This window comes from Monodelphis domestica, chromosome 1 (assembly GCF_027887165.1).
Source record: "Monodelphis domestica isolate mMonDom1 chromosome 1, mMonDom1.pri, whole genome shotgun sequence".
In the NCBI taxonomy this organism is placed as follows: Eukaryota; Metazoa; Chordata; class Mammalia; order Didelphimorphia; family Didelphidae; genus Monodelphis; species Monodelphis domestica.
Genome location: NC_077227.1, coordinates 94046117 through 94058306, shown reverse-complemented (window position 1 = coordinate 94058306; position 12190 = coordinate 94046117). Strand labels below are relative to the sequence as shown.

Genomic DNA, 12190 nt, shown 5'->3' with positions numbered 1-12190 from the left:
TATGCTTCAAATACACATGTGTGCCCCTTTGAACCTATTTATGCCGATGTGTGTTCATTCTTATTCAGCCCTGCATGCATCTGGGCTCGTGTCTGGATATCTCTGCTTCCACAAAAGTACATCATACCTTTGTGCTCTTGCCTGTTTACATTTATAAACCTGGGCACAATTTCATGTATGTATGTACATGGTATACTAGGTTACATCTGTATTTTTTGCACCTTGATGATGAATCTATTAGATGCTCTTCCTAGGAAAAAGACAAACAAGGCTAACTTGAGGACCCCAGTGAAAATTAAGAAAAGATTAGAAAAAGATTATAAAAAGAGGCACACTTTTCATCTTGGTCACAGACTGCTCAGGAGGCATTTTCCCAGATTGTCCTTTAGGCAGCACTTGCTTGGGTTCTCTATCCTGCACCTCTGATTAAATGGAGCTGACCAAGGGTTCTGGCCTCCCTTGGGGGGACGGGCTCTATTATTCTTGTGGTCATCAAGTGGTCCTTCCCAATCTCTGCTCCTCCTCTTCTTTCAGCCCCAGAGGTCCTGAACAACCAGAGGTATGGTCTGAGTCCGGACTACTGGGGCCTGGGCTGCCTCATTTTTGAGATGATTGCTGGACAGTCACCCTTCAGAGGGAGGAAAGAGAAAGTGAAGCGTGAAGAGGTGGACAGGAGAGTCCTAGAGACCGAAGAGGTGTACTCTCACAAATTCTCCGACGAAGCCAAGTCCATTTGTAAAATGGTAAGTACCCGAGCCTTCATGCCTCAAATTCTCCCTGCCAGCTACACCTAAAATAAAGAGGAAGATGAGGAAGATCCAACCTGAGCCCAGTCCCATAATCACTCAAACAGCAAATACTAGAAACCTATACTATGTTAGGGATACAGAACAATAAAAAACATTATTCCTATATGTGTATAGATAGACACATATATAATAAATAGATAAAAGATAGATATAGCACTGTTGGGGATACAGAAAAATTAAAAACATTATACATATAAGTAGATATACACAAATACATATGTATAATAAATAGATAAAAGATAGATAAGACATATATAGCACTGTTGGGGATACAGAAAAGTAAAAGATATACACTATATACATATCTATCTTTTATGTGTAGCATACATAGTATAGATATATAGCATGTATATTCTATGTATAATATACATAGTATAGATAAAAGATACATTACATGTATAGATAGAACATATCTTTTATTTATATATGTATATAACATATCTTACTTTTCCTTATCCCCAACTGTGCTCTGTGTGTGTGTATGTGTGTATAGATATATACAGATATAGATATAGTCCTTATACTTAAATTAGTAGATAAAACACTGGACTTGGAGTCAGGAAAACCTGGGTTCTAATCTTGCCTAACTCACTAACTGTGGAACCTTGGGCAACTCCCTTGTATTTCTCTACAAAGTCATTGTGAGCTATGATTTAGAAGAGGGAGTTCCCATGCTGGGAGTATACTATACTAGCAAATCACAGGTCTTTCAACTATTGTAGAGGGTCCCGGCTCTCAGGAGGTTTACAGTTTTGTTGTGAAGACACGACTAATTCACCTGAAATAAGAGTAAATGATAGGGGCAGCTGGGTGACTCCGTGTATTGAGAGCCAAGGGTAGAGATGGGTGTGCTGGATTCAAAGGTGGCCTCAGACTTCCTAGGTGTGTAACCCTGGACAAGTCACTTAACCCCCATTGCCTAGCCCTTACCACTCTTCTGCCTTGGTACCATTGCACAATTGTATTGATTCTAAGATGGAACGTAAAGGTTTGGTTTTTTGTGTTTGGTTTTTTAAAGAGTGAATGTTAGAAGATTAAACCTAATTAAGTGCTAGATTGTGTGATTCAGACTTAGCACTGTGCCTGGCACATAGTAGATACTTAATAAATGTAGATTAAATTGAAAAAAATATTCACGAGGACTGGGGTAGTTATGAAAACCTTCCTGGAGGAAGGTATGAAGGGAATCCAAGAAAACATTCCACGTGAACAGAAAACTGGAAGGAAGGGGCAGAAGCAGACGGTAGAGGAGAATTTTAGGCTAATAGGGACCCCAGACAGGTAAAAACAGGTAGCCCAAAGCATGGGCAGTCTGGAATGCCTTATAATTTGCATTATCACACTGTTATGTATTCATGAGAGAATACAGGCTCGGTTCAGAACCTGCTTTTTAATGGAATTTTTCTCCTATGCAAATTGTCTCAAATTGGAGATTCCTGAAAGGCAGAGGAAAGCTCTGTTGGGTCTCTTTGTCTCCCCTCATTTTCCACCTTCCTTCTTCTATACCAGTCCCTGGCGGACTGCGTTGTCCGTCAGGATCAGGCCAGTGAGCGAGGGTTCCAGATGTTGGTTCTATGACACTAGTTGGCTTGATTTTGTTGACGGCTCAGGCAGTCGGGGACAGGAGATGCGGAAACCCTGGCAAATGGAGGCTCCATCTTTTTCCTTTCTCCTCTCTGCTGATTCAATACATAAAGAAAGTCCCAGGTGCTCCAGGGAAGATTCCTCCTCTAAAAATGCCGGAGCAAAAGCAGATACTAGCGAATCCTTCCACACTTGGCGTCTCCCCCGGCACTCTTAAGGGATGGATGGCAGCAGAGGGTGGGAGCCAATACATTTCCAGTTTGGATCGCAGCATCCCCGTCCCCAAATGCCGCAGGTTCAGGGAAAGACCTGGGGTGGCGAGGAAATCAGTTGGACTAGAAAGCAAGGTTCCTATTAATGAACAATACGGTGGAGTCAGACTCTTTGACGGGCTTTGAAGGCCACGCTGGGGAGTTTTGATTTCATGGAGAAGGAAAGAGGGAAACACAGAATGTTTTTAAGTTAGGAGCAACCCAAGGAAAAGGTGGAAGCCTGTTGTGGAGAAAGGACGGGTTCCTCGGGGCGAGCCCCTAGGGGGTGATTTCAAAAAAATAGGACACATCTTCCTGCCCTGGTCAGTTGGTAGCTTCAGAGGGCTTTGCGTTTCCTTCCCACGCCTGGCTCCCCCGTTCCCTGAGCTTTTTGCATCGCGGCCGGCTCTGGGCCTTCCTCTTTCTAGTGACAGGAGCAGCTGTGCTGGCAGCTGGCCACAGCAGGCGGCTCTCTAACTCGGGCCACATGGAGGCAGGAAGGGCCAGAGCCCCGAGCCCTGTTTGCGTCGCCTTAGGAGACTTCCTTTCCCTCCAAACTGGCTGCACCTGGAAAGGGATGACTAAATCGCTGAAATCTTTTCGTGGGGCCCCTCGCCTTTCTTTTCTTTTTTTTTCCCTCTCATTCTTTTTATTTTAGGTTTCTCAAATTCTAAGAGAACTCAGAAGGAGAGTTCTGAACCTCCTTCATAGACTCATAAAACGTCTGAGCTGGGGCAGAGACCATTTAGTGCAAACTCCACCCCCCACCCCCCACCCATTTTATAGATGAGGTTACTGAGGCCCGGAGAAATGAAGCCCTGCCCCGAGGACCAGACATTGTTCACTCCATGCAAACCATGCTAGAGTTGGAAAGGAAACAACCTCCCATTTTGTTTTTTAAGTGTCAGACTTCTGTTGAATGGAATTATGTAAACCCAGCATGGAGAGGGACAGATCTTCTGGTCCAGCCTCTCACCTCATGCAGAAATGTCCTCAACCAGCATCCCAAATAAATGGCCAGCCAAGCCCTGCATCAAAGTATTCTCCTGTAGGCCTGGGTTGTCAAATCTTGGGCTATAGGAGCAAGTAGAATATTTATTTATTTCTACACATTGTTAAAATATATGTGTGTTTATAGCTAGTATATAAATCAGTCAACATAAAGATACCAATTTATAAAGTATTTTGCCTCATTTTAAAAATTATTATTATTTTTTTAAAACCCTTACCTTCTGTCTTAGAATCAATACTATATATTGGTGCTAAGGCAGAAGAGCAGTAAAGGCGATGTAGGCAATGGGGAGTAAGTGACTTGCCCAGGGTCACACAGCTATGAAGGGTCTGAGGCCCAATTTGAACCTAGACTTGGCTCTCAATCCACTGAGCTACCCAGCTACCCCCTATTTTATCTCATTTTACCATCAAACACTTTAAGTTATAATTCTTTAAAACCTTCATCTTAATGCCCATTGTCTACCCCTTACTGCTCTTCTGCCTTAGAACCAGTATACACTATTGATTTCAAGATGGAAGGTAAGGGTTTAAAATTTTTTTAAAACCCTTATTTTCTATCTTAGAATCAATACTGTGGCAGAAGAGTGGTAAGGGCTAGCCAATGATGATTAAGTGACTCACCCAGGGTCACGTAGCTAAGAAGTATCTGTGGTCACATTTGATCCCAGGACCTCTTGTCTTCAGGCCTGGCTCTTTATCCAATGAGCCAACTAGCTGCCCCCCATAGTATAGTTATTATTATTCCTATTTTACTAAGGCATAGAGAGGTAAAGTGACTTCTCCAAGGTCATACAGAAGAGCCAAGATTTGAATTTGAATTTGAATGCAACAAACCTTCAGACTATAAATCCAACATTTTCCACTACACCACCACTCCTATAAATTCAAGCATCATTCTATCCACCCAGAGCCTAAGAGAAAACAGGATAAGGCAAGGGGATAGGATTGGAGGATGATACCAATACACTTCAGGTCACTTGAATGGAAACATAATTACAAAATCATGAAATGGGAAGGTCTACCTAACCAACAATCCCCTCTGTGACAACCCCTCTGGGGACATTCAGACTCTACTGGAAGACAGTTAATGAAGGGAAGCCTTCAGTGGCTAGTGATTCATTTATAGACAGGAATACCCAAGTTTAAAACCATGGGCAAATTATCTCTGGAGATAATGATAGTATCTAGTATTGCATGAAGTTGTTGCAGGGATCAAATTGTGTGTGTGTGAGAGAGAGAGAGAGAGAGAGGAAGGGAGGGGAGAGAAAGAGGGGAGGGGGGGAAAGAAAGAAAGAAGGAAAGAAGGAAAGAAAGAAAGAAGGAAAGAAGGAAAGAAGGAAAGAAAGAAAGAAAGAAAGAAAGAAAGAAAGAAAGAAAGAAAGAAAGAAAGAAAGAAAGAAAGAAAGAAAGAAAGAAAGAAAGAAAGAAAGAGGAAGGAAGGAAGGAAAAAATGACACAGAGAGAGAGAACTTTGCAAATGTAAAGTGACTTATATAAGTTGCTGCTGCTTATGATTGTGGTGATGACAATGATGATGACATCGCTTACTGTGATGATGATGTTGATACAACTAGGATATATCAGAGAGAAAGCTAGTCTCAAAGTCAGGAAGCAATATCTACCTCTGACATTTATTGGTTGTATGATCCTGGGCAAGGCACTTAACCTCTTGGTGTTCTAGGCAATTCTTTAAGATTTCAAGTTACAGAGAAGGTGTTGACCTATACTGGAAGAGAAAGTTCCTCACTCAGGAATTATCTACATCAATGAAGTTAAAGGTCCTATTCTTATCTTTACTGTTATTTATTATTATTATTATTATTATTATTATTGCTGCTGCTGCTGCTACTGCTACTACTACTGTCATCTCTTTAGCCAGTCTATTCTATATTCTAACCTTGGAGAACTCTCATTGTTAAGAAGTTTTTCTCTTTTTTTGACCAAAAATATGCCTTGAGAACTTATTAAGAAACTCTTTGGGTGTTTGGTTATTCTCATATGAAGTCATGTAAGCAAAGGCAATCTGACTAATATGTTCATACTTTAATCCTTCACAAAAGAACAGGAGAAAAAGATACAGTTCAGAGGTGCTGGATCCTAACCAGCCAAAAAGTCACTGGTCACAGTTGGGAATTTAGCATGGTCGGTAGCTAAGTGGTTAGGAAGAAACCATGCCAGGGGAATGATACAACTGAAGTTTAGTGGGAAGAGAATATAAAAGCATCACTCTCCCCCCCCCCTAACAATCTAAGCTTCCCTGCTTCATCCCTGCATCACCCAAGCAGCCATGCAACTTTCTAGTGAACTGCAATTCCTTCTCACATCATACCTGCAGCCTCCCACATGATGACAAGTTTCTTTCTTTGTGAGCTGTCTCGGAAGGGCCCCCAGAGGAAACTACCTTTGCCTCAGAATCAAGTTCACATTACTGCTTGTTGAGATTGTGACGACCTACCGAAATTTCCTAGATTTCTTGGCTCCTTTTTTGTTTGTGACAACTTATAACTAATCGTTCCTTGACTATTTGTCTTGCACCTGGACTCAACCTCTTCCCTGTTCCTGACACAGATAACTGTGTGTCCCTTATTCTTTTGCCAGGATTGCATGAAACCTGTTCCTGACCTCCATCACACACATCTTCCTTAAACATTGGCTCATATCTCTTACCATCCTGATCACTACCTAGCCTAGACAGTCTTGACCCTTTACATAACCATTTCTTTCCTGCATTCCTCTTCCTTTGTGTGACACTGTAGCTTCATCCATTGAACTATCACTAGAGTGGAGATGGCAGCCATGGTTGAGAAACCTCTAATGCTCCAGCTTTTTAAATTGCGTGTTGAATTTTTGTATATGTGCCCACTTTGTGAACCATCTATTGCAAGTAGGCTTTTTATCCTAACCTAGCCTTTCTCATCCTATGGATCAGCAGACCTTTCTTGGGATATCTGTTAGGTGGAGGCATCTTCAATTTAAAGTTAACCTGAAGAAAACATAATCAGGTGAAATTGATGGATACAGGTAAAGCTGGGAAAAGAAATATAATCAAAGTCAATTTTTTTAATCTTTATTCCTCATATTATCCTCATTACTATTCCCCCCTCATTTAAACTTTTAATGCTACTAGTATCTATTACAGTGCTTTGTCCATAAAATAGGCACTTAACATATATTTTTAAAGCCTTATCTTCTGTTTTATTATATATTGGTTCTAAGGCCAAAGAGTGGTAAGGGCTAGGCAATGGGGATTAAGTGACTTGCCCAGGATCACATAACTAAGAAGTGTCTGTGGCCAAATTTGAACCCAGGACCTCCACATCTCTAGACCTGACTCTCATTTCACCTAGTTGCCCCAGTATATATTTATCAAATGAATGGATAGTTGAATGATAAGAACTGACCCATTAGATATATATGTCACTGTAAAAATGTCAAAAGTAGCTAATAAGTAAACAGATTTATGGAAAAGAATCCTGCTTTGCAGCATACCTATTGATCACTTTCTTGATCACAAATATCATCATGAAAGACATTGACTGTCAGGATCCTTTGCTACATATTCAAAGAATGTCAAATTTGCACAAATTATGAAATTTAAATACAACTTAATTCATTAACAAACAATTTAAACAAATTATTTGAGTTGATGATAGAAATATAAGTAAAATCCTAATGTAGCACATGGACTAATAGAGTTCATTCTTCCAAACCAGTCAAGTCTCCAGAGCATAGCTTCCTCTCCTTTTCTCTGCCCCCTCTCAGGGTTCTAAAAGTAGCCTCAGAAGGTTGGGAATTAGGGTTTTGGTTTGTACATGCTCTAAGTACTGAGTCCTTCCAGAAGTATTTTTTTCCTTGCTGCAGAAATAATATAAACATATGTGGGTACCCATAGTCACATATTCTCAATGAAATGCATTTGCCATCATCATTAAGGAAGTATACTTTAAGCAGGGAAGACTAGGGGAGAGGGGGGAAAGAAGAGGAATAGAATAAGCATTTATTAAGCTTCTACTATGTTTCAGGTACTGTGCTAAATACTTACAAATCTTATTTAGTTTGATCTTCACACAACTCTGGGAAGTAGGTGCTATTATGATCCCATTTTATAGTTAAAGAAACCAAGACTGACAGGTGAAATGACTGGCTAAAATTAGTAAATTTCTTAAGGTTGAATTTGAATTCAGGTCTTCTTGACTCTAGGACCAACACTCTATCCATTGTGTTTCTAGTTGTCTTCAGCCCAAGTCCCAATCTATAATCAGAAATTTATGGATCTGGGCAGGAAGGCTTTTTGAAAGACCCAAATACAAGAAATGGAGAGCCTTGACAATTGGTCCATCCACTAATCCCCTAGATCCCACCAATTTCAATGGCTTCTAGAAAGAATGGTCCTTTTCCCCAATCTTAAGTGATCCCTAGAATTATGTTTTAGGGAGTAAGAATAACAGGTGGAGGAATTTTTTTTTAAGTTGTTGACACTCTGATATAGACACACAATCACAAAGAAGAGAATTTGTTCCTGGCTTCCATGGATTCAATATTATCCACCTCTCAGAAATGGTGTAACCATTGGTCTGGGGTGGTTCTGCCATTTCTCCAAGATGGGGGATTATATCAGAGGAACTTTTCAAGTTCTTTCCATACTGAGGTTCCATGAGGAAAGAGTTGGAAAGAGGTCTAGCTTAAGTTAAAGAACATGAGTTCAACACCTACCTCTGCTACTATGTGACACCCTTGTCACCTTGGACAAGTCATTTAATTTCTCTGGTCTCAGTTTTTCCATCGGTAATATGAAGGGGCCTCTAAAGTTCCTTTCCATTTCTAAATCTGTGATCTTAATGGAGAAAATGTAGGTGTTAAACTCCACAAGCACAAGCTGTTCTGATTGGCCTTGTAGTCACAGATCTAACCTCCCAGGAAGAAATATATTTGGATCAGCCAAGGCCTGAGACTTGGAGGTCTTAATTGGGTAGGCTTACAAGGAAGGGGAACACAATGTCCCCTTGTCTAGCATGATCAGAGAGAACTTCTCTGACACTCAGTTGTCTCCTCTGTAAATCAGGGGCAATAATATTTCTAATGCTTCTTTCATTGGTTAATTTGGAGATGATATAAAGTATGAAATAAGATAAAGCATGAAAGGTTCTTTGAAAACCTTAAAGTACTATATAAATACCAATTATTATTTATATTTTTATTACTGTATAATTGCCCGTATGAAGGCAGCAGCTTGAACCAATACCAAATTATTATTCTGATTTTGAGCAGCATATTTCTATATTTAATGAATTTTATCTCATTTGCCCTATCTCTTCGCTCTTTCCTGCTCCCTCTTCTTTTGCCCTAAAAGCAGGAGAAAACTTGCTTTTGGTAGTCACTTTTTTTATAATTAGGCTCCTTTTTTTTTTACAAGAGCCAGCATTGAAAAACATAACTGAAAGGAAAAGTAAATAGGTGATAATTTTTTTAATTGGCCACCTGAATGAGGTATTACCTTTCATCTTTCTTATTAAGCAAAGTTGAAAAACCCTCAAAAAATTTTGAGATCCCTTCCAAGCTTTAATTACTACAGTTTCATAACACACACACACACACACACACACACACACACACACACACACACTCACACACACACCTCTCACTTTTCTGAAGATAAAAATTTCACTAAGCATTGATTATTTGCACCGATTAGCCAACATAACTAGAGGCTTGGGAATAATAATAAAGAGAGCTAACATTTATAGAGCGCTTTAAGGCTTGCAAAGGGACGCACTCCTTCATGGTAAGAGTTCCACCTGGGCTTTCAAAGAGGCAAATTCACTAACTAACCCCTTTGCTCTCCTACTAACCACTTTTCTCTGGAGATTCAACTACCTCTGGGCTACAACGTTCCCAAAGCATGAGACTGGACTGTGAAAGCTTGTGACCCACCAGTGCTGCTTAGTTCTTTGTGGGGAGAGCAAATGGCAAGGAGTAGTCATTAAACTTGACCTGATGCCATTTCTTCTGATGGACACCCCAGACCACCAGATCAGCCCGGGGCCTCCTGAGCCCTTCGGTGGGGTCTGGGCAGGCAAATGGAGGGCAGGGGATGTCTCCTACTAATGGTACCTTAATGCATCTGGCAGTCTTCTCTGAAACCACATGGAAATGGGACAAAGGGAGGGAGAGAGGGGAGAGCTTTCTGGTGGTGGCAGTCACTTGAGAGAATGGAAATACTGAGTGAATCAGGAAACTTAAGACTCATCTAAAAGCCTTCCTGACACTACTCACATCTTGAATTCTACAGTGGATGCATCCGAGGTAATGAATTCTTTTTCTGACTCCTAATCTCATCAGTGATTGAATTCTGCCAACACAGATCACATCCCTGCTTTTCCTTGTCTTTCCATGTCTTTTGTTAGAAGACCTGTTTGCTGTTTTGGAGGCTTTTATTTGGTTTCTTTAATACTTTATGGTTATCAGCACTATACAGCTGATTTATAAGAGACACCAATACAACACTGCTACCTAATAAGTGTTGTAAGACAGGACCAGCAAAATATAATTTGCAATGACTCAGTAGCCACGTCCATGCTCAGTGGAAGTCAACCTCACCTGGCCTTGGATGGGCAAGGGGTTGGACTATGACCTCCAGGTCTAGAATTCCTGATGAGAAAAGCAATATGGTACTATATTGGGTTGAGTAAGGAAGCCCTGAGTTCACGTCATGCCTCTGACTCAAACAAAGGTATGACACTGAACAAATCACATAATATTTCAAGTATCCTAGGCAACAAGTTAGATATTAACTTGCTTTGGGGGGAGGAGGTTCCCATTTTAATAAGTGTCCCCCCAATGAAATTCCTAGACCCCACCTCATATTCCTCATAGTTCAGTAAAGGAGAGGGAAGGATGTGCAAAATTCAGCAAAGATTGATTCTCTCAGTCAATGGAGCTAGTTCAGTCAGAACCCAGATTTTGATAGGACTCCTTTCCATTAAGTTTCCCTTGAAGTCATCCTAGAAGATACATTTTTTTCTCCTTTGGCCATCTGTAAAAATGAGTTGAAAAGAGTTATTTTCTCAAAATATATAATTTAAAAAACATTTAAAATATTAATAGAATCTTTTGAAAAGAAACCCCCAAGTTGTTGCTTTGACATTCACAATTACATTGGTTGATTCCATGAGACTTTAAAATGGACATTCTACCTTCTGTGCTGCCAATTTATGTCAAACAATTAATATTTATTAAATCATTACAATGGGCCAGGCACACCCTGCCAAATGTCCCCAACTCAACCTTGTTCAGTGGACCACAGGATAGACTGAATCAGTCATGTTTGCAAGTTAGGTTCTGTACCATCAGGCAAGATCTCAATAGGAGCATCTGTCCTGGGCCCTTACCTCCCCCTACCACACCCCACATTTTGACTTATTATATTAAATTATAACTTTTGATAAGTTATTTAATTTTAAAAAATTATAAGCATTCGATAATTTAAAAAGCCTTCCAGGCTGCTTAAAGTACAAACTTGATTGGGCCCCATATGATATTTGGCAAAAGGCCATCATAGTTCAGGGATGGTGGTTTTAAATGATGTCTGAGGGGCAGCTAGGTGGCACAGTGGACAGAGAGACTAACAGATGGGACGTCCTGGGTTCAAATTTGACCTCAGATACTTCCTAGCTGTGTAACCTTGGGCAAGTCATTTAACCCCCATTGCCTACCCCTCACTGTTTTCTGCTTTGGAACCAGTACTTAGTATTGATTCTAAGGCAGAAGGTAAGGGTTTTAGAAACAAATAAATGAATGAGGTTCAGTTATGAAATTTGTAAAATTACTTCATCCGGAAAAAAAAAAACTCAACCTCTCCTTCATTAGGTCATAGCCCCTCCATACAGCATTTGGACCTCCCAATTAGAGCCCAGAACTTCAAAGATGCAAAGAACATCATAATCCATCGATTTATTTGAGTAGTCAAAACCAGATTTCTTCTTTAAGTTTTATTTTAATAATTTCTTATATTCTTAAAATAGAACAATAATAATTAACTTTCTTGGAAATAACTTACATTGAAGTTATTTTCAATATGCATTAGTACAATTTCTCCATCACTCCCTCTGTCTCCATCTGAATACTTTATTCATCCATTCCTTCTTCACCTTTCCCCAGAGTGGTCTGGCTTTATAGTATCCCAGATCGCACAGAAACTCCCTTTGCTACTCCCCACTCACCACATTCTCAGTTCTGGAAGGCTTGATTTGCTTTCCAGCACCTGCTGGAGATTAGAACCTCATCCTTATTTTCATGGGATCAGGTCTTGGCAAAATGGTCCAGTGGCTAGGAAGGGACTGCAAGAAATCATCTGATCCAAGCCTTTTGCCTTTAAGTAAGGTAAGGTGGCATCAAGCCTCATCTCACAGAGAGTGCCCATCTTCCACTCTTGTTAGCACCATCTTCTCAAACTCCCAGTGTCCTCATACTGCCCCCTGGCTGCCCCTTACTGTAGGATCGCCACCCAGCATGGAAGTACTATGGGGGTAAGGA

The 12190-nt window shown here is 40.4% G+C and overlaps 1 protein-coding gene across 3 annotated transcripts in view; it reads left to right on the top strand.

The window, feature by feature from the left end:
* GRK5 (G protein-coupled receptor kinase 5) overlaps positions 1-12190 on the top strand; it is a 334138-nt gene that overhangs the window by 296909 nt on the left and 25039 nt on the right. For all 3 annotated transcript variants that reach the window (XM_001376878.4, XM_007478919.2, XM_056803513.1), the window contains one exon: positions 535-743. In XM_001376878.4, the coding sequence (XP_001376915.3) occupies positions 535-743 (209 nt within the window). The remainder of the gene's footprint in view (positions 1-534; positions 744-12190) is intronic.